This window comes from Alternaria triticimaculans (genome assembly GCF_023758025.1).
Source record: "Alternaria triticimaculans strain BMP 0046 chromosome Unknown scaffold_13, whole genome shotgun sequence".
NCBI lineage: Eukaryota > Fungi > Ascomycota > Dothideomycetes > Pleosporales > Pleosporaceae > Alternaria > Alternaria triticimaculans.
Genome location: NW_026055970.1, coordinates 934212 through 961493, shown reverse-complemented (window position 1 = coordinate 961493; position 27282 = coordinate 934212). Strand labels below are relative to the sequence as shown.

General features: G+C 53.4%; 7 protein-coding genes across 7 annotated transcripts; 4 read left to right on the top strand and 3 right to left on the bottom strand.

Moving 5' to 3' along the window:
• Positions 1-391: 391 nt before the first annotated feature.
• Positions 392-3020, bottom strand: J4E78_008195 (uncharacterized protein; the record flags this gene model as incomplete). Its single annotated transcript, XM_049368797.1, has 3 exons — positions 392-2507; positions 2555-2950; positions 2998-3020. 3 exons carry the CDS (start codon positions 3018-3020, stop codon positions 392-394), a joined length of 2535 nt encoding a protein of 844 aa, XP_049219762.1.
• Positions 3021-3256: 236 nt separating this feature from the next.
• J4E78_008194 (uncharacterized protein) lies at positions 3257-4534 on the top strand (the record flags this gene model as incomplete). The annotated part of the gene is made up of 1 exon (XM_049368796.1): positions 3257-4534. One exon carries the CDS (start codon positions 3257-3259, stop codon positions 4532-4534), a length of 1278 nt encoding a protein of 425 aa, XP_049219761.1.
• An 868-nt stretch (positions 4535-5402) lies between these two features.
• Positions 5403-6635, bottom strand: J4E78_008193 (uncharacterized protein; the record flags this gene model as incomplete). Its single annotated transcript, XM_049368795.1, has 1 exon — positions 5403-6635. The coding sequence occupies one exon, from the start codon at positions 6633-6635 to the stop codon at positions 5403-5405; it is 1233 nt and encodes a 410-aa protein (XP_049219760.1).
• Positions 6636-6848: 213 nt separating this feature from the next.
• Positions 6849-7904, top strand: J4E78_008192 (uncharacterized protein; the record flags this gene model as incomplete). The annotated part of the gene is made up of 1 exon (XM_049368794.1): positions 6849-7904. One exon carries the CDS (start codon positions 6849-6851, stop codon positions 7902-7904), a length of 1056 nt encoding a protein of 351 aa, XP_049219759.1.
• A 1064-nt stretch (positions 7905-8968) lies between these two features.
• J4E78_008191 (uncharacterized protein) lies at positions 8969-9719 on the top strand (the record flags this gene model as incomplete). The annotated part of the gene is made up of 2 exons (XM_049368793.1): positions 8969-9237; positions 9290-9719. The coding sequence occupies 2 exons, from the start codon at positions 8969-8971 to the stop codon at positions 9717-9719; spliced, it is 699 nt and encodes a 232-aa protein (XP_049219758.1).
• Positions 9720-13228: 3509 nt separating this feature from the next.
• Positions 13229-13934, bottom strand: J4E78_008190 (uncharacterized protein; the record flags this gene model as incomplete). Its single annotated transcript, XM_049368792.1, has 2 exons — positions 13229-13393; positions 13644-13934. 2 exons carry the CDS (start codon positions 13932-13934, stop codon positions 13229-13231), a joined length of 456 nt encoding a protein of 151 aa, XP_049219757.1.
• Positions 13935-24408: 10474 nt separating this feature from the next.
• On the top strand, positions 24409-26662 carry J4E78_008189 (uncharacterized protein; the record flags this gene model as incomplete). The annotated part of the gene is made up of 2 exons (XM_049368791.1): positions 24409-26250; positions 26318-26662. The coding sequence occupies 2 exons, from the start codon at positions 24409-24411 to the stop codon at positions 26660-26662; spliced, it is 2187 nt and encodes a 728-aa protein (XP_049219756.1).
• Positions 26663-27282: the final 620 nt, after the last annotated feature.

The following is a 27282-nucleotide window of genomic DNA, read 5'->3' as shown; positions in this document are numbered from 1 at the left end:
GTGGAGGTCCTGAGAAAGGCTCATCATTTCCAAGCCTTTTCTCAATCTCAAATTCTCACACAGACACGCTTCACTTCGTGCGTATATGTTCTACGAGGTCTCACAATTTTGAGTCTCAAACGTGACGCGTAGTCTTGAGCATGGCTTTGCAAACATCGTCAGATCTGCCGCAGACGAGAGGTTGAATTCATATGTACATCAGCAGGATATCTATGTATTTGAGGTATCTTCCCTTGAGCAGACCAAAGTTGCAATTGCATGTCAAACGCCATTTTAAAACCACCCACGCTCGAAAATCCACATTGGGTAGAACGCCATCACATCCCTCCCAAATCTGATATCAAGAAGACAAAAGCCATGCATACCATAGTCCAGCTGTACGGCGTCATAATCATACGATGCCTTGCGAGAATCTCTCAACACCGTTCTTGATCTCCCGGACGATCTCCACTGCCTCGTTGGTACTCTGAGCTTCAAAGTCATATCGCTTCGTCTCGCGCTCCTTGAAGACGATGACCCGGAACATCTTGGGATGCTTCTTGCTGACCTTGCTACCGACCACACTGCTGAAATGCACTGTGGTCGTCTTGCCCTGGCCTTCAACACCAAAGCCGCCTCGCGCTCCTGTCTTGGACTCACCGGGCATAATATGAATGTACTCATTATCAAGAGCAATGATGCGAGATGTTGAAGAGGCAAAGGACATGGGCTGTTTGCGAAGGACGGCATAGCGGCGGTAGTAGTTCGTTGCTGTGAGAGCCAGAGCACCGGAGTCGCCGTTCCTGGCGAGTGGGTGGATGAGACCTTGGCCAGAGACAGCGGCGTTGGTTCGGTCGCCCTTCTTTGTCTTCTTTGGCGCGCCACCGGTACTGATGATGAGTGGTGCATTGGGTGATGATGACCCTGGCGATCCCGAAAGCCCGTAGACACCGTCGCCAACGAAACGGCGACGCACAAGATCCAGATCCATACGCGTGTCTAGAGCCTCTACAGTGCGGTCAGGTGGCGCTACCGTAGTGCTGCCGCTAACTTTGAGGATATACAAAGCTTTCTCTAAGCGCAAGTCGTGGCATACTTGATCGAAGATATCAGCAATGTAAGTGTCAGTGGTGCAGGGTATGTTGAAGTGTTTTGTGTTGAAATTCTCGTCGGTGAAGTGGACATTGACTGTCTTGGGGGCTCCAGTGCGGCTAGCAGCATGTGTTTGTGGGACTTTTGGTACGTCGGCAAGGTTACTGGTGTCTTTGCGCGTCGCAGTGGGCGCAAAAGAAGGGCCGGTGATGGGATTCCTGAAGCTTTTCGCGCGACTTGGAAGAGGCTTGAGGGGCTTCTTCTCTTCCTTCTCGTCAGGACCATCGGTTTGCGACGCGACTGCACTAGCTGCTTCCTGACTGTAGATAGGGGTGAGCTTCTCGTTCTCGCCAAACTCTCGTTGAGATGCCTCAACAAGTGCGAACTCGTCCCATGGCTTATCTCGTGCTCGAGGTCGCATGCCACGGGCGTTGTTCGAAGCGAAGTCTTTCAACGGCTTGTTCCTGGTCAAAGGTGGGAACTCGTCGTCAACCTCGCCGTCATCGTACATGCGCATGACCCAACGGTTGACATTCATCTGTTCGGGCGATAGCGGCGGTTCCAGCTTCTCTTCCTGATATCGATGTAGTGCATACCCGATTGCTTCCGCGACAGTAGGACCCTCGCCTTTGTCACTGAACTTCCGAATCAGCAGCTCGACAGGCTTTGAAGGTTTCGAAGAGAATGGACAGTAAAGTTTGATGTATAAAGGATTCTGCTGAGCTTCGCTAGCAGCGTTCCACATGGCAAAGCGCTGTAGCGGATTCGATGGCTTCTGCTCCTTGGCTCGTAGTGCTTGGGTCAACGCGCTCACTGGTAGTACGAAACTGATGGGTCGCGGCGGTGGCAGTGCTTGTAATGTTGGTGCGATTGGCTCCTTCTTCTTCTTCGGTGACATGTTTTGGAAAGGCGTCAAGCCCGGCATGGTGGGAAGGTCGCCACCTGCGGGAGAGGAGTCCAGAGGATCACCTCCTGCACCGATGAGAGACGCGCTATCGTCGGAGCCAGAGAATTCGGATGTGAGGGAGTCATCTGATTCATCTCCTTCGTCCAGAGCTTCCAGGCGTGCGCGTGCGCGTGCGCCGCCAGCCTCCCCTGAGTCTTCTTCGATGCGCTTGGAAAGCATTTGGCTCGCACCTGCGGCTTTGCGCGGGTTGACTCTTCTCTTTCTGAATGACGAATTGTCAAACTCGTTCTCCGAAGACATCTCACTGCTAGTTATGGTGTCCCTTCTTGGTCGGGTTTTGCCCACCTCTACGGTGCCCAATGATCCTCTTCGCAATACGTCGTCCGGCGGCCGTGATGGAGACGTGATCATAAGTGAAGGGCCTTCTCCAGCTTCTGCCAGCTCATTGCGTAGGGCTGATCCAGGCATGGGCGACGATCCTGAGCGCGTCCGTAGCGGCATCTTGGTGAACTTGATCTGGTTGGCTGGTCTAGCAATCCGTCAGTTCAGTCCATGGAGCGCGTGATGATCAGCTACCTCTGCGCATCGTCATCGTCGTCGCTCTCGTCGCTCAAGTCACTGCTATCATCTTCTTCCAGCTGTTCCTTCCTCCGCCTCCGTTTCGCATTGAGCGTAGGCCCGACCGTGTCGTTGCTTGCCCCTCCAGTGACCATGCCACCCTCGTCGTCATCTTCGCCAAAGCCCTCTGGCGACTTCAGGCCAGCTGACCGCGGGGCCTGGAAGTATTCCGAAGTGATCGCGGTGGGTATGGGTGGGGAGTAGGTGCGCTTGATGTCGGCGGCATTGGGAACCCAGCCTGCGGCGCGAAATGCGGGGTTGTTCAGGACGCTCGAGTCTACATTGATCAATCGTTCGCCTACGCCGTCTTTGATCGAGGAGAGGTACGCGGTTCGAAGCTGATATAGCACAAAGCTGCCCAAGTTAGCTGCGGCGTGCGCCACGGGGGCAGGTGGGCTTACTCTTCGTTCTGAAGGAGCGACATGGTGGGAAGGTCAAGGTATCATAGTCTCGTAACAGAAGGGTATGCTCAGACCAGCTGAAAGGGTATCATGAAGCCATGCAGCGAGGCCGCAGTGACGCATGTGGGGATGTGAATGCGTGCCCTGGACCCTGGCTTGGCATCGGCCCTTGTCCAGGCGCGCGTGCAGTGAGATCATTGTCAACTTTCCGACTTCTTGCGCCCAACACAAACCTCTTGACGAGCGCGACCCAGCCACGATGAACTTACTCGCCGGCTATTCCGATTCAGAATCTGATGGCGAAGCGCCGTCCGCGCCGAAAATAGTCGCGAAACCCACTGCGAAACCCGCCTTCCAAAAAGTCGTCGATCGCTCCAACCCAGGACGGATCAAGGTCAACCTCCCAGGCGCGTCGCAGCCGCGATCGGAGAAAGACGACATCCAAGATGATGCGCCACCGTCGAAGAAGCCGCGTCTGGGCGGGGGCTCGTCATTTGGTGGCTTCAACGCAATGCTACCCGCGCCCAAGAAACCAAACGTAAACGCCATCACAGCATCCGAGGGTTCAAAGACGGGAAGCAGAGGGCTGGGGAAAGGACTCGCATCTGGAATAAATCTAAAGACTGGCGCAGAGCCTGCGTTCAAGAGGGAGTCGAAAGTGGAGGCTGAGGAGTATGACGAGACTGGCAACCCGATAAAGAAGGAACCTATGAAGAGGGAAGACTTTCGCGCAATGCTCAACTTGCCAACACCCAAATCCGAGACAAAGACAGAAACCAAGCCTCAGATAGCGGAACATGGGATGAAGGTGGAAACTGAGCCACAGCAGGTACCTAAGCCAGCGACGCCACGTTTTGTACCTATGTCTGTCGGCAAGGGAAAGAAGAAAAAACCCACAGCACCTCGACCAGCAGCCGCAACGAACGAGACGAGCACCGCGACAAGCACAAGCACAAGCACAAGCACATCTACGCCGCAATCGCAACTACCACCTCCTGAAACCAAGCCGCGCAAACCCAAGGTCTCTCTCTTTAGCGTCTCCAACGAAGCAGAAAGCGCTCCTAAAGAGACGGCTGATGGGAACTATCAGCCACTACTCTATGGTGCAGAAGAGGGAGGGGAAGTCGCCATGGCAGAGGCCGTCTATGACATGCCCCCAGCAAATCAGTATACACAACACCCTCCTCCCTCAACCGGTGGACAGGATCCGAACAACCTCACCAATATCGCATCCGAGTTGAACTTGTCAGAAGCAGAGCGCCGACAATTATTCGGCAAGAAAGGACGCGGTGGTCCGGACTTCTCTGGCGCCAAAATCCAGGATTTCAACACAGATATGGAGTATGCGCATAATGAGAAGCTGCGACAACAGGGCGAATCAGTACAGCATAACCCGCTCAAATCTATATCTGGAACTGGAAAGAATAGTCTTCGCAGCCTGGTCAACGTCGCGACGACTCAGAAAGATGCACTGGAGGACCACTTTGCTGCCGGTGCTCGCAACAAGAGAGAAGCAGGCAATCGATACGGCTGGTAATATTGCGGGGCATATCCATCTTTCTTGGGAAACAACACATGAGTAGAACATGATTTATTTGGCTTCTCAGAGCCGATGGCGCTGCCACACAGCCCCAGGTACTGATTTCTTTTCTGCTACTGTATCTGGTGGGCCGAATGATGAGGTATTCGCACTTCCTCCGTTACATCTTACTTACAACTTCTTTTCGTCCTCATCTCGATTTCGTTACATAACCCCACGCTGTAGTTTTAGAGTATACCATAGTATTAGTGGTCCTCGCCGATCGCCGCAGTCCTACCGTCACTCTCGGTCACATGCGCCAAACACAAGATCAGACGCGTCAGCGGACAATGGTACCTTGCTTCCAGCTTGGGGATTGAACAAGCGACATCCCCGTTGTGGAAGAATACCTAACGGAATTCGCCAACATTTCCTGAATCGATCAGGTCAACTTCACCGCCATTATGATGGCTTTTCGCATGTTTGAAGCAGTCGAAAGACAGGCACTTTCCTTTTCCATCGACTGCAGGATGGCCGAATGATGTGAAGCTCTAACCTGGTCGAACCCATCGAACCGTTTCTGGTGCAATTCGCCGAGAGCCGCGTGTTATCGAACAGACATAGAGGCTCACGGGATGATGGAGGCTTGTGGATGAGAGCCAATGGGATTTGGTTTTTTGAGTGGTATAGGTGAGATCACGAGGTGGATGACGGGGCGCGGAAGGATTGAGTGTTGCTTTGGTGTTTGATGCATTATGACAGTACGTTCCCGGCCTCCTTGCTATTGCGTGTTACTGGTGTATGGGTCTTTAGGAGGCTACGATGACTTCAGACTACTTGATTAGAATCGCACAAGTCAATATATATTGGGTATCACAACGCTACTTCACTTCCCAGCCGCAGCTTTAGCAGCAGCCTCCTTCTCTCTCTTCCTCTGCAGATACCTCTCCTTGGCACTACTGATGTCCTTCTCTGTCTTCTGACTCTTGCGTGTATGCTCCAGTTTCGCTTGTTCCTCAGCTTCTTCATCTGCTTTCCGCTTGTTCGCCGCTTCAATCTGCTCGGCTACCATCTGGGTCTGGCGTTCGCGTTGTGCATTCTTGCCGGGTTTGGGTTTCGTCCATGCTGATTGGGTTTGGTTTGCAGCAGATGCAGTGGCAGACGCAGAGGAAGCGGGCTTGGGTTTCGCGATGATGTTGAGGCCTGCTGAGAGGAGCTGGCGTTTGTCCGCGATCTGCCCATCCTCGTTGAGTATGACGTTCTTGCCCTGTTTACGTAGCTCTTCGACAATCTCAGCGTCTGTCTTTTCCCTCTCTCCCTCCTCAACAACGGGCTTCACACCATCCTTCAGTGCTTGCGCCGCTGCCTCCATAGCCTCCTGATGCCGTCGTTCCTGTTCCGCGAGCATCTGTTTGTGGAAGCCCTGCATACCAAACTTCTTCTTTTTCTCTTCCTCCGCCTCTTGCCGCTTCTTCTCTTCTTCTTCGGCCTTTCGCGTCTCTTCTTGTTGGGCTTTGTATGCGCCGGTCACAAACTTCTCCTTGTCCGCAAACTCGTCGCCTTCGGCTTCACGTTCGCGCTGGAGTAATTTGTCGCGTGCCCGTAGTTGGTCCTTCTTACGTTGCTCGGCGGATTCGAAGAGCGCATCCATGTACTTGGGTTTCCGTTCCGCGGCGCTGTCGCGTTCAGCAGCTTTTTTGGCGGCGCTGACCGCGTGGAGCGCGTCGTATGCAGCATCATAGTCGTATATGGTGGCGTCGGCTTCTAAAGCTTCTTGTGCGCGTTTCTCGGCTTCTGCAGCGCTGGCGGAGTACGCGATGGCGGTGGGATCATCTTCTTTCGGCTTAGGTTTCTTGGACGGAGGAGCTGGAGGCTGGCCTTTCTTTGGTTTTGAGTGCGCTGGTTTCGAGGGTTCTGATGAGGTAGCGGCCAGAGTGTCTTCGAAGTTTAGCTCGCCGATTTCCTGGGCGCCGTCAGCCGCTTTGGATTTGCCTTTCACATCTTCCTCCTCTTCGTCGAACAGCGGCTTCTTCTTCTTCCCCAGAGAAGGCTTGGCGGCCGATTTCGCGAGTGGATTCGCGCCCTTGTTCTTCACATTGAGTCCGAATTTGAATGACATGTTGATGTTGAGTTGGGATGGTGTCAGAGTCGCGACCGCGAATTGGGCCGTCGCATGCCAAGGCGCGCGCGACCAGTGAAATCATCGACACCTCCGCGCCTTCTCCGCAATTCACGTCCCTTGGTTCGCAATGACTGCAGACACGTCAACCCGCACACCTTGTACAAATATCACTCATGCATGAATGTCGATTAAACCACCATAGTCCTCATCATGGAGGAGCAGGCTAGCGATCCACCGGCGGAGAGCCTCTACACCACGGCCAAAGCGTCACGATTTCACTTCAAGTCTGGGTCCAAACATCGCTCAAAGCGTCACAAAAGCGAAAGCAAGGACGAAGATACCGATGACCATACTTCCAAGAGACACAGGTCGGATCGGACCAGCGAAGAACGGCGCAGCCACCGCGACTCGAGGCGCAAACATAAGCACAAGCATCGCTCTTCCGACCAAGATCGTCACCCGACATCCACACGAGACGGCGCCTACTACGACCCTGATTACCGTCACCGCGAATCATTATACGACAACTTAGAGGATCTAGGTACAGGCTCTCCAGGCCCAGCTCCCGATGACGCTTTCCGCGAGTCGCTGTTCGATGCGCTTGCCGACGATGAAGGTGCGGCGTACTGGGAAGGTGTATATGGCCAGCCCGTACACATATATCCCGACACAAAACCCGGCCCCGATGGAAAGCTGGAGCGTATGACGGAAGAGGAGTATGCTGACTTTGTGCGTACGAAGATGTGGGAGAAGAGCCACCAGCACATTGTGGAAGAACGCGAGGCGAAAGAACGGGCGCGTCAAAAACGAAAAGCGCAACGCAGTCAGCTTGATGAGGAACTCGAGCGGGAGGAAGCAGAAAGAGAGAGCATGCGTCGCCGCATGGAAGAGAGCCTGCGTCGGGGCGAGGAGCGGAAGAAAGCGAAGGAGGCAGAGGCTGCATGGGAAAGTTACACGGCCAAATGGGACAGCCTGAAGAATGCCCAAGGTCTGGATAAGGAGACAGATGCGAAGGTCCGCGATATGATCCCATGGCCCGTAGTGTCTGGCAGAGCGAATCACGTCTCCAAGGAGGAAATAGAGCGCTTTTTCCGGACTACAAAGACGTGGAAGGAGGACCCTGCGTCACTACTGAAGGCGGAGCGCGTGCGCTGGCATCCCGACAAGATGCAGCAGCGATTTGGACAGCATATTGACTCCGAGACTATGAAGTTGATCACGGCGGTTTTCCAGGTTATCGATCGACTGTGGAACGACCGACGTTGATCTGGATGCGGACCTCAACAGCCGGCATCTTCCTTCGTCATACTTTCTTCATTCCGAGATACCCAAGGGAGCACATTGTGTAGTCCCATCTGTCAGCCGGCATACCCATCAATGAATATCGGTCTCGGCACCAGATTAATATCAATCGTACTACATCGTTGCCTCACTTCTTGGCATCATGTCACCGTACTTTCAAAATGTTAATCTCCGGCTTCCAAGAATCTTGGAAAGATCTTGGCGCAATGTATCCATGACGAAGCAACCCGGCTGAGACAGTTAAGCACGACGATCTTCGCTACAAATGCGCTGACAATGCTAAGTGACCGGCTAAATGCTTGGTCCCAGACCAAATGCTTTTGCCAACACCATCGGTGAATATATCACCTATGGTCATCTGAGCATGCCGCATGCCCAGCTGGATAAAATGCAAATAAGTTGATGATGCGGAAATAAAGTGGCTTGACTGCATGCATCGTGGGTTGGCGCGGTGCTTGACTGAGCTTAATCAGGATGCAAAAGCTTGTGCAAATCAACATGCACACGTTCAGGTACAGCAATGCGACGATAAGATGGTTTTCGAAGATACGGAGGATCAATCCAGAACGCAGCGGGTCAACATGTTTCTCGACTGGCCAAGACGTTTTCCGCTCCACTCTTGTCGCACCACAGTATATCGGGCCTATAGCATGACAGGTCCACACAGAACGCATCTCCAGCGGAAATGAATGTTTCGAGTTTCAAAACTACGCCTCTACAGCTGTCCAACCATTACGTTCAGACCCTGAATACCCGGTGGTTCGATCTTGTTTTTAGGACACGGCTCCACACACGGCGACGGGACGTAGACATGCTCCCATGCACTCCACAGTTACTACGGCTGGTATACGCCAGGTGCGCCTGCCCGGCAGGTGCCCTCCAATTTGTAAGGCTCCCTCGATCCGCAGCCGCAGTTCACCGGCGGTCCCTGGTAATGATCAGCACGGTACAACGCATCCACTGGTATATAAGAGTCCCAACTGTCCTCGAAAGAAGGACACCAAGCATCTCCAACTTGAATCAACACAATGGTTGCCTTCTCTTCTATCATTCTCGCTCTCGGTAGCGCCACTGCGGCTCTCGCCTCGCCCCTCGGCCTCATCCTCGATGCTCGTGCTCAGGAAGAGTCTGCCAACTTGACTGCTCGCGCCACCCAGCCAGGCGAAGGCACCAACAACGGTTACTTCTACTCATTCTGGACCGACAACCAAGGCCAGGTCACCTACAACAACGGCGCTGCCGGAAAGTACGATGTCCAGTGGTCCAACGTTGGTAACTTCGTTGCTGGCAAGGGATGGTAAGGCACCCTCAGAACCCACGCTCTCCACTCTGCTAACTCTCTTCGTTAGGAACCCCGGCTCGCCTGACAAGGTGGTCAAGTACTCTGGTACCTGGAACGCTGCCAACGTAAACTCCTACGTCTCTCTTTACGGATGGACTCGCAACCCGCTCGTCGAGTACTACATCGTCGAGACCTACGGCTCTTACAACCCCTCTTCTGCTGCTCAGAAGAAGGGTTCCGTTACCACTGACGGTGGCACATACGACATCCTCCAGACCACCCGCACCAACCAGCCTTCCATTGACGGCACTGCTACTTTCCAGCAGTACTGGTCCGTCAGGACTAGCAAGCGCGTCGGTGGTACCATCACCGTCAAGAACCACTTCGATGCCTGGGCCAAGTACGGACAGAAGCTTGGTACGCACAACTACATGATCCTCGCTACTGAGGGCTACCAGAGCTCCGGATCTGCTAGCATCACCGTTGAGAGCGCTTGAAGAATTGCGCTAGCAAAGTAGGGGGGTCAAAAAGCCTTGCGGCTTGAATTCTTGTAGATATATACACACGCTTTATCGTCATTAAAAATGCCATTACATTGCGCAGTACACTTTGGATAGCAACATGAGTCAGTGATTATTATGCCTGGAGGAATGCAGTTGTGATGGGTCGGGGGAATCAGGGGCCAAGTAAGCCCGACGGACCGGTTCGCGGAGCACGCCCAGCGCGCTGCCGAACACGCTAGGAACGTGTCACCTCTCCATCTACATCAGCCCTGGAGCGCTTTCCGGCGCCGGCTGGCTCATGACGTGATGTTCCTTCAATATTGACACATGAATGGGATTTGGTCAGATCGTTCCCTGTTATTGTTTGCCCTACCGTCTCCTGCTGCTGCCTAGATTCATCATTGTAAGTTTAAGCAGTTTCCGTGCGGCTCCAGCGACTGACAGATGCCTGGAATATAGGTCGCCCTCCTTGTTCGATTCGAACTCGTCGACATTCAACACGATGATGGCCTGCGATCCTTGCTTGATGAAGTTGAAAGGGATGAACGCGAACACGAGGAGAAGATGGGCAATGTTCAAGGGTATTTCTACAAGAAACGCTCCTTTGATGCTCAAGCCCTATGCTTAAGAGCTGGACCAAACTATTCAAGATGTTCAAGAGAAAGAGTTCATTGCTGAAAGCTACATCTATAGGTTGATAGGTAGTGAGACAGTGCTGTGCGCAAAAGGTAGCACTCCCAGGTATTGAGACTTCGTTCTTGTCTTACATATAGTACGTAAACAGGCAGTTTATCTCGATCTGGGCACGATAAGACCAGACTAAGAACAGTTGGCTAGTTAGAAAGAAGAGCAAAAAAATCAGAAACATCCATGCGCCGGCCGCCCCACATGCAAAAAAAGATCTGTTAAAACTCCAAAAACATACAACAGCGGGGATTCCCCGGTGGTCACCCACCCGAGTACTAGTCCGCCGGTATCTTGCTTAAATATGGCTGAGCGAACGGGAAGCCTTGCTCTCAAGATCCTATGGTCGTATGTGCAAGATTTTGAAGTTAAGAAGAATATATTGTCGATGTTTCAGCGGATCGTACGCGCGAGGAACACCAGATCATTACGAACACTACGGCCATTTTTTGCGTCTTACATCACGAATTTAGGAGCACTCCTGTGTATTCAATATCCGGTTCTCAATCAGTATCTCCTCCGTTGACTGTTGCTCGCAATGCCGACTCAACAACCAGACAACCAGGTCTACACCGCATTTAGCTTAGCGTATTGTGCTGGGCAGGAACGAGATCCTATACATGGCTCGGCATAAGCGCTAGTCCCTGTATGCACTCCGAGTGACGCTCTTGTTGACGTTGATGCGGCGTGGTAGTTCATGTGGCGTGGTACCTAGGTAGCTTCACAGCAATCTCTACCGCGCAAAGCTTTCCACTGATGTAGTGTTGTTGTACTTTACTCTAAGACACTGACTTCTTTACCTTACTTGCACCACCCTTGTTTGCTTCCTGTTCCTATTATTGAGCTGGACAACTGGGTGATATCCCTTGACTTCTAAGGCCCCTCACCGCCATCACGCAAGAATGCCGTTTCCAATGGAACAAGTATCGACCGATGTCTTCGCATGTATAACGGAACACCTCTGTAGCAGAGACCTATGTGCAATGGTACGCGTCTCCAAAGCCTACCGCTCTGCTGTACAACCCATTCTCTGGACCATCATTGAGATGCACCGCCCAGGCTTCCATACGCAAACCGCACACAACGCGCTCCGAATCGAAGAAGCTACAAGTCGCATGACGCCGCATTATAATACCGGTCCTCGAAGCAACACGCAATACCAGTCAGCTCAGAAGGCGCTCATTCAAGGCGAGAAGTTTCTCAATGTATTCTCGAGTGGTGAAAAACCAGGGGAAAGGCTGGTCGAAGAGAGGAAGAAAGAACTAGGCGCGTTGGTGCGATGGCTCTGTTTGCCGACGCATTTCACCGCACCCAATAGCATGGCCCGAAGCTTTGCACATTTTGTGAATTTGGAGCATCTAGAGATCTCGTGTTATTGGAAACCAAATTCAGGGTTGGATGAATCCAAGGTACAGCTGCCGGCATTGCAAAACTTGAAGACGCTCAAATTGCGTGGTTATTTCCCCGAGGAATTTGTCAGATGGCTTCTCACGGAACCTGATCGGATCGAGGAACTTCATTTGGCCGTCTTGGATCGTCCAATAGGCTGGCCGGATTCCGAGAATGCTATACCAGAGGATCAGATATTTGATTATGTAGAAGAGATGACGGAAGGAGGGTGTACGAAAGTCGTAGAGGTGGACTTGTGGTGGCCAGAATATGTTACCGCTCGTGCTCTTGCATGCCTGGTTCCTGAAAGCATATCGAGACTGGTAAGTCTCAAGACACTACATCTTTGCAAGCCTGGAGTTGGTACCGAGTACGAGCAAAGAATGATGTACTATTCTACGCCCTCCGACGAGCGAGTTCTTAGGGAGTGGAGCGCTCTGTTTAGAGCGACACGAAAGACGCTGCAACACCTTATCCTGGATCAACGACCCGTCGCCGAAGAGAACACGGGAGATAGCCATAGTAACAAGGTAAGTCTGTAACGTATTGACGCATGTGAAACATACACTGATTCCATACATCTACCTCCACAGTCGTATATGAGAGAATGTGCGAATGGCCCTTCTTACGATCGATTTGTCAAAATAGTGCTTCCTGAGTTACTCGACTCTGAGGCTTGCCCAGAATTGAGAACCATCCGGCTGTTTGGATTTGAGAGACATGATGAAGGGGTGGATGCGAGTAATAATTGTGTGAACTACCCCAATCACAGTGTCGATGCACCAGGCCAACTTAGAGCGAGATTTCCTGACGCTGAGGTGTCAGACTACACTGGTTGCCGGCTGGTCATGTGCAATTGGTCGGGAGAGGTTGAGACTTGTAAGTTCATGGATTGACGCTGCTGCGTACCACTCATCTAGCCAATATTCTGATCTTCGAGTAGATGGAGACGTACTAGACATCGGCAATTGCTATGATACCGACGACGAGGAGTGATATCCAGGGAAAAGAGGACGGTGCATATGGCTCTCAGGCTTTCTTCTGTACTTAGTATCTAGGTTCAATCAGAGTCGAAGGTTATTGGCGCTTTTGTCTGATATCATGACCTACAATAAGAGCTTAGGAGCTATGGTATTTTCCTCTGCTAAGCCTGCCTTCGCTGAGCCCCTAGATCGACAAGCTTGCCTACTCCTTCGTTGTTTTTAGCTTTTGGTGTTCAAAATCGTAATTGAACGTGCCCTCAGTTCCCAAAGTGGTCGTTTACTTCGGCCTGGATCGCAGCATGCGAAGCAAGGCAGCTGCGATAGACTGTCAAGTGACTAACGAGTCACAGCCAAGGCGTCCGACACATTGTTCATAAAGCTCCATCTCATAACTATCAAGTATACATTAGTCGTACAGCATATATACAATCCGTATTCGAGCCGCGATCAAGCAGCCTTTGTCCTAAGCTGTACACCATGCCAGCTCTTGATTTCGTCTTTCAGCACTTCATTGACCATCTTGTGTTGCTTGATGACCGTCAAGCCTTTGAACTTAGGGGACTCGATCTGGATGGCATACATGGACCCGCAGCCGCCGCTAATATCTTGTACCTGTGCCCTACATGTCAGCGATTGTTCGTTCACTAACCGAAGCACACTCATATTCTGCAGACGTGTTGCTAATACTTCGACATCTGATGTGCGTCCAGACTTGCAATATACCCCGCAATACTGATATGACGTGCATGCTCGCGGTGCAGTAGTCGGTCGTGCGATCGGTGTGGTCAACGCATAGCGCTCCCAACTCCGCACATACGCATATCCAAGCGAGAAAGCGAGAAAGCGGGGAAGCATTACATACCTCCAGCTTCACGGGCTCCAACTCCGCTTTGATCTTGTTGAAGACGTGTAATTCTGCCTCGTTGAGGTAATCCGGTGCTTCAGGCGCCGCGCTGGCTGACTGCGAATATGATCGCGTGCATAGCGTGGGCAAATGTGACTGTCGTGATAGGCTCGATCGCAAGACTGACGACTGTTGTGTTCTACATAGTGCAGAGGTAGACGATGTGAGGAGACGCGAACTCGGTCGTAAGCATGGCGCTGTGGCTGCGGAGGCTATGCGGCGAAGAAGAATAGCCCTGGATGGTGCCATTGTTACGGTATGAGGGGCTATGAAACGAATGTCAGCTATTGCCTCTGATGTGTCATGTCATTGGTGTGCTACGAAAGTAACATGCTTACAAGATCGTGTGCAATGGTTGACGCGACGACCTGACCGACGTTTGGCAGTTCGTGAAGTTCGGCATCGCGAACTTCGTCATAGGCCCGAGCGTCTGCCGCCAAATCACATGCCTCGATTACTAAGTTGCACTCAGATGCTGATGCTGCTGTGCCCACGATTGCACAACCTTCAATTCCACTGACTGATTTGCAAAAAAAATCTAGTCAGCTTCGCGTTATCCACCGCTGAATTTTCTCGATCTCAACACCAAGTGGCAATATATGTTATCAGAGGCTAACCCGTGCGTAGCCTGTGTTACACAAGATGCCCAGGTGTGCTGGGGCAGGCTGGCGTGAGGGATGCCGACCCACCAAGTATCTCGAAGTACCTCCATGTACCTCTTGTATCGCCAATCCTTGGTTCGCACCGATAACAAAATCTATTAGCAAAGCGCAACGTTCAAGGTTTGCAAATTCGCACATCACTCCACCAGGCATATTCACAACATTGAACGGTGGATGTGTCTCCACAGTTCGTCTCCGCTCCATGCTGATGGCGGAGTGCATATCACGGCACCTCAGCACACCAGGCCACACTTCACAAGCTTACATGGGTTTTAGGGAAACAACATCCAAACGACGGACCTGGACCCCTCATTTCCAAGACACAAGCGGCCGAGACCGTTCGGACCCTGATCAGCAAAGTGCAGCTTGCGACGCATGCTTCCACATGTTGAGGACAGGGTGGGAGCACCAACACTCCATCAGGACGTCCTAAACGGGTCGTCGCACGCCAGGAGGCTGCTTCGAGCCAAGCTTTGCATGAGGTGTACGCCACATACATGGGCTGAGCCTTCCCGCTTGTCAAAGGATTCGTTCAACCGATTCAAGGAACGGCCTCGTCTTTCGTCATATCAAATCCTTGGGCGCCTCTGAGGCATGAGAAGAGATCATACTGCAGCCACATGACGCATTATGGATTCTTCGGGTCTTCCCACTACGACATCAATTATTGACGATCACCTTGATAAGGCGGCTGCATATCCGTGGAGGTCCTATGGTCGGAATGTCTGGTAGAGGGTGTGCCGTCCAACGTCCATGTTCGGTTTTGGCTGCCATGAATCCTCCAATTTAGGCCATTTATCCCGATGTAAGGGTATATCGAGTTCAGATTAAGACGCATAGAAGGAGCCAATCAGCCGCGCGGCCTTCGGCACTTCACAATCACGGTAAAGTAGCCACACCATGGAATACGCGCTGGTAAATACAGGCGCAGATTTTGCTGCTATGTATAGCTTCACAACGGACGCGACTGCAACTTTTGTCGCAAGTTGATGGAAGAAGACTTGATCTGAGCAATAGCATACCACTGCGAGGCGAACCTTGACAATCGCAATCTAAAGAGCATCGTAAAACAATATGGTTCTGAGAGGCCCCGTGAAGCGGTAACGGTTACATAGAATGAAGAGGCTCAATGATACAACCAAGACTTCACAGCCTTGCCATTCACCAGTCACTTCTGCGATTGACCAAAAACCAGCAACAAGTTACCAGAATGCGCACCTTCGTTTTGATCAGTGCTCTGGCAGCACTGGCTTTAGCAGTTCCATATCCCCAAGCTACAGACATTTCGATCGCTCCAGGAGCAACTCTCATTTCACTCTCAGCAATCCTACCGACATCGACTACTGCCACGCCAGATTCCACTTCGCTGAACATCCCAGTCACAGCTTTCCCGACGAGTGACCCCAGCTCAGACGACGACGACGATGAAGACCCAGAGTTGAGTTCGTCGAAAAGGCCACCTCATTGGGAGCCAATCCCAATCTTTACGAAGAAATGCCAGTGTCAATTAGCGACAGCTAGGTACCCATGCTGGGCAACTGATGCACTACAGGTAGGTTGACTTACATGAGACGATGGATTCAGCATATTATGGTTGGTCTAACACAAGCACCAGAGCTGCCATTTCGAAGAGAACTTCTCGTACGGCTGTTACATGCAAGCCGTGGGTGGATGTCCAACACCAACACGCATAGTAAGTGACTCACGTTCTCCCTGAGATGAAGGCGCTATACTAACACCTCGCAGTGCAGCAACCTCTTCCAACCTACGCCTCGTCCTGGACCTCACCCATGTGAATTGGGTCCCAATCCACCAGTCGTGACAAACTTTCCTACCCTCACCGGTTCGCCAATTGCCAACTTCACTCTACCAGTCATACCAACTGCGAACGTGACACTGCCTACGGTGTCTTTGTTGAAGAAGGAGAATGAATTTGCGTAGGGCGAGGCGGGAAGACCTTACACGCTGGGAGAGAAGCTTTGGCAAGATTGTGCGCTTAGAAATGATACTCTCCGATACAGAAATACGTACCATCCAGATGCAACATACTCCGCTTACCTCTAGAGCCCTCTAGGATCCCAACGTGCAAATTGCTCCTCTCCCATGTCCCACTGTTACTCATCGCTAGTATACTGTATTCAACAGTTGCGACACGATCTTCACCACCGTGAAACCTCCCGACCAATATCCACCCGTTGCATCGCGCCCATCGCGCCTCTACAACTATCATCTCCGTCCCGCGAGCATCGGAAGGCTTCCTCACGCAGCCTTAGCTTCCGCCGAGTGACTCCCCATCCATCGTCTCCACAGCGCCCACCTATTTTGCGTCCGACGTCGAACTGAATGAATCATCGGCCATAACTATAGCCGGGGGGTCAATGTGATTTTCCGCGGGGCTGAGCGAGGCGCTTCACTACGTCGCGCTACACATCCGCCATCTATTGGTGCACAAGCGAGAAGTCGGATCAGGAAATATGGAACACTCAACGCGTGGCTTGTAAGAGAAGAGAGATGGTGGGATAGGGTAAGTAAGGGGTGGACGTGATGGGATGGGAGACCCACTCTCAACAGTTCGAGTTTGCAGCAATTGTGCTAAAGACCTAGTCCACGGCCCAATGCGGGGCTCGCTCACCCACGCAGGAAAATGAGTTTCGTCGGCTTTCTCGCTACAAGTGTGGAGACTGGAGTGCAGAGCCCAACTGTCAACTGAATGTCCTGTGCTCAACGCAGTTGTCGTGTGGAGAGCCACGGTGGAGAATGGAGTAAGTCATACGGTAGTGCGTGTAGTGGGCCAACGATCAAGGGTTTGATGTCATGGCCGGAGACGTCCGATGGACTTCACATGTCGTCGTCTCGAGTATTTGAGTATGCGGGAGGTCGAGTGGGTGAGAAGTTTGCATATGTCAAAGCCTAGGCGTTGATCGGACCCTGGGGTTCCAAGGACGGAGATTGGACCCTTGATTTTTTCGGATAGAGCTGAGCCGCAGGGTCAGTAATGCTGTAATACACGAGGAACCGTGGTACGGACGTATGATGGCGGCCTTCGGACTTTCGAGATGTTTTCGGACCGCGGAGAACGCGAGACTGGCTTGGAATACGGTCGAGGTTGCTGTTTATCGCCCATCAATTGAGGATCCGCAAACATCTTACTCCGTGCTCTTGACGATCAACGCCCATAGTCACCGTCAAACGGTCGGAGCCATCGCTGTGTACCGTGGATCCTTCACCGCTCGCTCCCCGCAATCGACAATCTCCGCATCTCTTGCCCCAGGCGCACAGATTCTCGCCAGAGCTGCATGTGACGCCCACCGTTCACACCATCCTCCAACCTTTGCTCCACGGAGAATCGATCCCAACCCTCCTCTCCCCACATGAGCTCCTACAGTAGCATCCCAACGGTCCGCAGAATAAGCTCATCCGCCATCTAGCATCGCGTAGCACGCAATCTCTCAACACACCATATCGCGCCTACCTCGACCCCATTCAGAACGCCACAAGATCCGGAGTATACTCCATAAAACACCTAGACCCTGCTTTCAAGGCGACAGGGTAAAGGGAGGCTCCGTGGACCCTGCCTAGATTACCTACAGCCGCCCATGCTACTGACTAACGTTAATCTGCTGCTAGACGCTCGTTCTGACCGGATGGTGGCCAACGTGGTGCGTATGCTCATAGATGTGACAACGGTGGTGGGTAGATAAGCGCAGTGGTGTGTCTGTTGGGAATTTGCCGCACCGAAGATGTCGTAGCCAAGACAAGGATGCGACGATGATAGGGCAAGCCACAAGCACACCGTTGCGGCTCAACAACGGTGAGATTCTCATTCGACTGATATCGTACAGATCTGATGTGTCAGCTTTCGTGCTCCTTCCGACGTCGGAGGTGATTGATAATACTGAGAGAACTGCAGCATGTGGTTGCAGTGTATTATCGTAGGTTTTGATGATGCGAATTGATGATGGAAAAAGGATTCATGCGAGTTGCTAAGAATATCGCAGCCTTGCGCGCTAGCATCCTTATGCTCTAGCTCCGTCATCTCTTGACTCAAAAACTCTGCCCCTCATGCTCGCTTGGAGACTGACAAGGATGTCGTCAGCCACAGCCAACTTTGCTGATCGCTACGGCGCAGCATTGAACTTTGTTCTCCACACAGCTATACGGCTGGTATGGCAAAGGTCACAACACTATATCGTCCCATTCAGTCTTGGACTGCTTCTGAGGTTGCGAAGATTTTCAAGAATGATATCATACATTGCATGCCTTACGCCACGCTCAGATAAGTCGTAAGCGCCTACGCATTCCTTGTTCGTTGAGCGAATCCTTCCCGCTGCATTCGCCACAGTTCGCAGGCCGCTCGTATCCAGTGGTGTGGCACGAACTGGGTCACAAACAGTGCTCTAAAATGCCGAGCAGCCTGTATTGACAGGGCTTGCCGATGCGACAGCGTCTAGAATCGTTTATATCATGATAGACATGTGACTTACCTTCCGGATCAAACAGTACTGTGGCTGACCGACTACATGTACACATGATGATTGCGCCTGCACACTCTAGATTGCATGTTCGCGGGAGTTGGGCAAAGATGCTCAAAGCACTCGACGACCTTCGCTAGAACGGTCAGGGCAGCTCACTTGTCATGTCGGTCCCAAAATGTACCCACAAGCCGCATTGCTGCGTTATCTAGCACCACAGAGGTCGAATACAGAAAGTGCGACCCCGCATCACGCTCTACCGGTCGGCCTATCGCCGACCATCCTCACACCCTCACACAATACATGAGACAGAAGAGATGGCCCCATAGAAGCGCCTCTTTCCCAGCCATTACGCTGTTTGTGTAGTTTTGGTCAGATGAGGCAACCCGCTGTATAGTACACACATGCCTCGAATGTATGGAGGACAGCCGACTGGGGCGGAGTGCTTTTGTTGGGAGTGAGGGGAAGGCATGCATAGATCATGCAGGTGTAACATCTAGGCGCGTTGTGTTCATGCAAGAGGTGACAGGCAACGGGCGAAACTGCCCTACGCCTATGGGGTTGGCCTTGGAAGCGTTATCAGCAATCACATGTCTGCGTACGGCAGGTGAGGAGACGGGGCGGTGGAGATGAGGTCGCGTACAGGAACGTGTCAGGTGAGCTTGGAGACAGGTAGTAGCGCATCTTGTCGGGGGTGTGAATACAGAGGTGGAGGCTGCACTGATAGGATAATCTGTGCAATGTCAGATGAGGACGGCTAGAACAATCTTACATACTTCGCGTAATGTAACGATGCCGAGATAACCGTTATCGAAAGATGAGGACACCGGCGAGTCCGTTTTCAAGTTTTCGCATCATCTCGGACGCCCTAATTAGGTCAGTTCATGCTTGGGTAGGACCACTTGGGTATCGTTTCAATATGCGTCTAAGGTTTGCCTTATGATCTGAAACTCTGATGGAGTTGGTTCCATCGCAGAGGTGTCGCGCAATGCGTTGCGGCCTACTTTATCTGCTCGCAAACACACCTCTCAGATAGACATGGTTACACAGCATAAGCCACCCGGACGTCGGAATGTATGCCTAAGCCGACTTATCCATTGGCGGACTCTCAAGGTCATCGTCCCGAACTTCAGATGATATAATCTGATGTCGTTGTACTATTAGTGGAACGATGATGTGAGCATGCTTAAGATCTTCAAGCTTGTAGTATGAGAGTGGGAGACTACGGTACGTCCTGCACAAATGATGTCGCCTTTTTGCCCTGCGTCTTCGGATCCTGGATCTTTAAAATGACAACGCGACCGATCGAGACGCTTGCTCTGCAGATACAGCGTGTTAATGATGCGACAATTCTGTGGTGATGTTCGGTACAAGACATAGCTCCCACTACCATAATCGTTCAGGTGCCTAGGTATCCTCCGGCCACGTGCACGACGTTCGCAGCTCTAGCACAAGGCAGTTGACAGCGCACTAGGACCTGAGGCTAGCACTACAGTCATCGGCGAATTTCTCACTTGTCAAACTGTTGAATGCGATCATGCCCTCCATCTCTCGATCTGCTACGCCAGCTTGACTCGGCATCAGCATTTGTATGGAGTCCCTGCGAAGTACGAACAAAGTTGACGATCACGATCATCATCGGGCCTTTGCTGGCAGTTTTGTCGGAGGACAGCTTTGTCTTTCGGCCCGTGAGTTAAGAGATCGTGGGGTGGGGCACGGACGGGGAGACGTCTCCCACTTCCCACTGCACGGATGCGACGGCTCTCTCCCTGGCTCGACTTCAAGTCATCAGACTATGGTTGTGTCCGTATCTGGAACAATACCCAGTAATGAGCGGATTTTGAGTGGATGTAAAAGACGAATTGATGAAAATAGAGGGAGAAGTAGCGGTGAAGGTCTTGCAAGAACAAGCGCTGACAAGCATCGAGGTTCTAGGCTGTATCGAAAGGCAGGGTGATCCTGCGCGCAGTACGCGGAAGGAGTGGGAAGCCCAATTTTTCGCTTCACGAGAGTCATCGGAGGGTCGATGTTGACGTCACGCATCGTGATCTTGCTTATGAGTTAGAAGTGGGAGCAAAATGCCGTCTGAGTGGGGATGCAATTGTTAGTCTTTGCAGTCCGTGACATGCCCGGTGGTACGTGGCATTACTCCTGAATGGCTGCCGTCGTGAGTGACACATTGACAAGTGGGCACTGGAACTCAATCGCATCACTGTATCCGGCTTTGGGTAGCGGTGATGAAAGTTGGCAACATCGCAGTCTGGCGTTACGCGCCCAACGCAGGCAGCCCCGTTTTCGCACAGAGCGTTTGCTAGTGGATCTTCGCGATAGAAGCTCCTCTATCGAGTACGTAGTAAAGTATCGGGGAATTCCACTCGGGTTCTTTGTGGACATCTGTCGCGTACCACGGTTAAGATCCCATCAAGGTGGTCCTGCGATAGATTGACGTCTCGCTTGACATGCCAGCGAAACCGGCCAAACTTGGGACCCGCCTGGGTCAGCGTGACGGTGACAGTGCATTTTCCAGGAGTTGGTAGGCCAGTGTGCGGCTTGCGGGACTGCATCCATCCGACGCTGCGCGGGGCAGGCTAGACATCATCTTGACGGGCGAGACGAAAGCGACAGCAACGAGCCGCGTATCCTTTGCTGGGCCGCTCGCGTTTAATACCTTGATACTTGCTGGACATGATACAGGCACAGCCGTGCCCAGCCATGCGCTGCTCAAACTCCGTCGCATTGTCGCGATTGCTGTGTCGCGGAGGGCAGCGGAAAGCGGGTTAGTTCGAGGCGGAACTGGTCCAAGCCCCGCTCGATGAGCGTGCGGAGATCGACAAACTGGAGGAAATCGATGATAACATGGCGGGGGCCCTGTCGGGCGGTGACAGAAGGCGGCTCCTCCGCGGGCTTTGAGTGGCAGCGATGACTGCATTCTGCCACATTCTGACATGACTCCATGTGGGTCACTGCAGGCGACCAGTGGGCATGGGGGCTAGCGTGCCCAGTGGGCCTCGGTCTGGCCAGCTTCGCGACGTCGCGACCTCCCGAAAGCAACGTTTCAAGCTGGGCAGGATGGAAATTATCGAAATAAGCTCGCGAGCAGCATCGAAATCCTGATCTCCGACAAAGGGCCTGGCGAAAGCCTGATTTAGTACTACACATGTGCGTGATTGTGCCGCGATCCGTGTTCCGCCTTGCCCACGTCCATTTGCAGCCAAGGTTTAGCCAGTGTTAGCTTTCAATAGACAGCAATCTCCAGCAAGATAAGAACCGTGGTTCAAATTGTAAGAGAGGCCGTGGGGCGAGGCTCAATGGGTCTGCTCATCTGAGGGCTGCAAAAACAAATTAGGCGCTCAGCCACTGGACTACAGCGCCGGGTTTGAGACGAGGCCGCCTGTACTCAGCCCACGAGCGCAGTAGAGGTCCAACGGCGACGCGTAGGCGCGCCAGATCAGGGAACCCTTTGCGCGGAACAATGCTCCAGGAGATCAGCTCATCCACGACACGTACATGCTTTTGCGAATGGCTTAGCTGCATACGAGGCTCGTCTGGGCTGGTGGTGATAATGCGGGGAAGCTGTGAAGCCGGTGTTCTTCATGGCCAATGGAATGCGTTTCGAAATGGCGGCCATGCTGGACCGATCTGTCAGCGACACCGCAGCGACGTGGTTTCAGTTTGTCGCGCGACAAGTGCAAGACGTGCGCGCAGGCCCCGCCATTCTCACGTTGACGAACTTGGGGTACAGTAGTCCCGCGGGCTGCAGCAGAGCACGGTCAGACGGCGAAGCAGTAATCACAACAATAACTGCGAAGATGTCGTGAGAGGTCGCCGCGAGCAGCCACTCGCCGCAGGGGCCAGAGAACTGCGACCGGGATGGCCACTAGGCTTCCCCTTCTCCTACGAAATGTGATTGGCATTGGCCCGACCGCCCTTTCTCAAACGGCAAGCGGCACCGGCGATCTCGCTGAGTTGAGCATCGCGGAGGGGAAATTTTCATGGGAGGGCGGGCGGATTGCAAAGCCGTACCCTTATCGCTCAGATCGCTCAGGTACCGCACAACTTCACGCGCCGCAGTTTGGAGCATCGCCATGTTGCGACGTGTAGATGGGGTGGGAAACACGGCCGTTCGCACGCAAACAGTCCATGGGTTCGTTGCGATAGCAATGACATCAGCCCGGCCTCGCTTGAACATGGCACGTGCCCGAGCACGTCGCTGAGGGCCCTGTTCGCGTGGCTTGAGCGTTGCTTGCTTGCTTCTGAGACCAGCAACTGCCTGGCAACGGCTGGCAAATTGCGAACCATCCGAGCCGACGTCGTCTGGCCTCAGATCGAGTGATGGGGGTAGATTTGGCAGGCGCTGGATACGACGCGCCCCCCACGGCTGCTTGCTCGGTCTTGTTGGTGTCAGGCCATGTCTGTTGAGCTGGATGGATAGCAGACAGCGCGCGGCGTGCGTCTCCGAGCGAACAGCGGCTGTGTGCGATATAGCTGCGACAGACAGTGTGCAATAGAGCCGGCTGCTGGTCCACCGTTTCGACCTGTGGCCGTGCCAGGCAAGGCCGTGTTCGCTTGGTGTCGGTCGGGAGATAACGCAGAGAAGGCATCAGCTAATCCCGCCCAGCGCCACCACGATAGTGTAGCTATGGGTGGCAGCTTGTAGCCCCAAGTACCTCGTTCGCCTCGCCGCCGTCGGCCACGCAGCAACGGCGTGTCTTCGCCCCTCAGCAGCTCTCAGCGCTGGCCTCCGCTCCCGTTGGCCTCTCGCCGCAGTAGTCAGAACCGGTTGCTGCCGCTTGGCTGCGTGTGAAAATCCTTGGTGGTGCCCCGGTCTGTTGGGGTGGAGCTAAAAGGCCTTGACCCACCTGTGCATTGGTGGTGCAGCTCCCTGTCGCATCCCTGCGGGCGTCCGAGCGCCAGGCCTCGATTTCGCTTGCATCCTGGTTCAACGATTCCCCAATAGTCGCGGCCCTGCACGTCTTCAGCGCTACCGCCCTCAACACTCTTCTCCATCCCTCCTCCTCAGCACTTCCGGGCCCATCGCAGCTACGAGACCCTTTTAATAGGACTGCTGCAGCCAACAGGTGCTTCTTGGTTTGACACACGGCCCTACCGTCTCCTCACTCCACCGCCGCCTCGCCCACGGTCCCTTCCCCAGCGCTGCATCGTACGAGCGCCGCTGCTGCTTATACGGAAGCCCCGGCCTCGCATCATACTGCATCCTTTCGGTCCTTCGAAAGCCTCGCACTTCTCGAGAGCCTCCCCAGATCGAGCATCTCTGCCAATTCGACGTCATTGCAGCTTTTGCTAGCTGTCAACGCCCGCGTCGCACCCTTCCCTACCCGCTTCCGCCCAGAGCGAGCTTTGCAAGCCGTTCTTTCACCTATATCTGTAAGTCGGCCCACTCGACAGCCTCTCGTGGCCCCCATCACCCGGTGCCTCACGAGATCGTCGTTCCCCCTCGTGGCCGTACACTCGCTGACGCTTCCGGTGCAGACTGCCCGCTATATAATTCTTTTAATGCTCCCGACACTGTGAACGGCCCTCCACCACCACCCGTTCGACCCGCCGCCTCAACCCCACGGAGCCGACCGAATGCCTTACACACCTCCCTCCCAGCGGTCGCCGGCCTCATCAAAGACTAACAGTCCCACCTTGAGCCGGAACCACTCCTACGTCGACCAGCCTCCCCGCTCGCCAGCAACATCGCAACGGCCGTCGCTGCCCCGCTCCGTCTCATCCACCTCATACCTGGCCAAGTCCCGCCGCTCGCCGTCAACGGTAACGGACGACAATACCGCTGCCAATGGCCAACAAGGAAACGGCAGCGTAGACATCAGGTCTGACGCCAGCCGCCAGGGCCCTTCAGCTAACGGTAGCCTCCGCCCGTCTCCTCCTCCTGTGAACGATCTTCTGATTCCCTCAGGTGCGATCACGACTCCTCCTGATTCCTCGGACGATGAAGACCGTGGCCGCAACATCGGCGACCTCCGCGAACTCCAACAGGCACTGCAACACATCGACCAAAAGCGGATACCTTCGCCCACTCGCGAGATAACCGAGAATGTAAAGCAGCAACGGCCGCAGCCTCCCGTCACCCTGGCGCGCACGCTGTCCGCGGAAGCACGCAAGATTGCCCACTCGCGATCCTCCAGTGAGATCATGCTGTCCCAGCACATGATCCACCCCATCAACACAGACACAATCGTCAGCTCATCAGATGGCAGCGATGCCGAGGACGAGGAGCTGCGGATAAAACCGCCGCTACTTCGCAAGAAGTCTGGCGAGCTGGTCAAGCCTGCCCTTCGCCCCCCGTCCCGTCGTCGCCCTTCAAGCATGCCTGGTACTCCCACTTACTCTAAAGCCGTCCACTTCAACGAGGACATAGAGCAAGTCAGGCACTTCCTTCAGGTCGATCGTCCCATCGCTGTCAGCGCTGGCTCTTCGCCTGTCGAGACATACGACAGTGAGAGCGAGTACCCCTTCGGAGAGGACTCGCGATCCAAGACACCGGAGTGGGATATCAAGCTGATGAACTTCCCTTCGCAAGAGACACACGAGAGGCAAACAGCACCTGTTCGCGTGGAGCGAATCTTCCTGGCGTCTGACCACCAAACCTTGGTGGGCAACATCGCCGTGGCTAACCTGTCTTTCCACAAGTTCGTTGTGGCCCGATTCACACTCGACTACTGGAAGACAACGTCTGAAGTGGTTGCAGAGTTCAACCAGGATGTTCGCAAGAAGCAAAAGGAGGATGGCTACGACCGATTCAACTTCAACATCAAGTTGGCTGATCAGGCGAACCTCGAGTCCAAGACTCTGCTGCTGTGTGTTCGGTACCAGGTTAACGGCCAGGAGTACTGGGACAACAACAACTCAATGAACTACCAGGTCGACTTCTCCAAGAAGGTCAAGCAGCGCGAGAGCAAGCGCCCGACTGCCAGTCTAGGCGCTGTGCCTCGCAGCCGTCATTCACCATTGGCACCTCGCCCACGGTCTATGCCTGCTGCCTCCTTCGACGACGACTTTGGCCACGATAACGAGATCAGGTTTCAGTTTGGCAGCGGTCGTGCCATCATTGCCGAATCCCCAAACTCCTCCATCAAGCTCAAGCCCAGGAGCAAGCGTGTCAGCCTGCACACCGCGCAGGCCTCCACCCGGCCGCAAGTTGCCCAGGCTTTCGCATCTCGCTACGACTTCGGTGCCTCATTGACGGCTGCTCTTTCCACCGCCCAAACGGCGCTCGGTGATCGCAGCGGACTCAAGGTGAACACCCAGGGCAAGATGAACAATGGTTACTTCGACCGCCCGGCTCCTACCATCCAGGCGCCTGCCACTACTGCTCCGGTTCCCGGTACTCGACCTGACTCTTTGACACTGGAGAAGCCCGATCTTCAGTCTGCCGAGTACAACGAGTTGATCCAGAAATTCTGCTTTGTACGTTCTCAACCTCCACCTCAGCACCCTGGTAGCATGGCCTAGACGGAAACTGACTCGCATCCAGTTTGGCACTCCCACTGGCAAAACTTCTCCGAATGTCACAACGCCTTCTACGAAGACCGCCCATGGAGACGGAGCTCTGGATTACGTGCTCAACCAAACTACTGGAAGTAATCAGTCTTCGGCAACAAGTAGTCCTCCCTCGCCTGCCATGCCGCTTATGGTCGATGGTGCGAACGACCTTGTCCCTTCTCGAAGATCATCACCCTTCATCTCTCATCAAACCTCGCCCGGTCCCCTTACCGGATACTCACCCGAGGATCAATACACCCCTCAGTATCAGTATGGCTACGGCATGCCAAGTGGTGCCTTCAACGAGCGCAGCCAAACTCCTCAGGCTTGCGTTTAAGGTGCCATTACGCTACCTGAACTTGCGGGGCTTTTGCTTTTCCGCGTAACGAATCTCTTTGGACACGAATCACGCTTACGACCTGATTGATCGGACGAGTGGAGCGGACGTTCCTGGTCCGCCGGTTACTGAGCGCTCACGAATCTTCTTCACTACGGTACGAAACGTTGTTGTGGGCCAGCGATTGGCGTTCCTCACGATCTCTTGTTAGAGACGATCGTCGTATTCAGCATAATCCGGACGGCTCCTTTGCAGCATCTTCCTGTCGGCTCTCTTGCATGTCTTTTATACCGGCGCACATTGGGTCTCACTATGGAGTTCCTCGGACATCTTTATCCTTTCCTCATCCTTTCTCATACCATAGATTGGTTGTAATGCTCTATGAGCGTCCCCACTCTGGTTTCGGCGTTTGTTGACGGTCGCTCCTGATCTGTGGGTTCGCAAAAGCTTGTGTTTGTTTTGCATTTTGGAGCGCTTTTTCCAGTATCATTAGGACTCGTTGATCCGATCCTCGTATATAGGCGGTAGGGGAGGCAGAGAATGCGAAAACGTCGTTGTCTAAATTGTGTCGACTGTATCATCACTTGTGCGTTGTAGTATCCGTTCGTATGCGGCGCTTG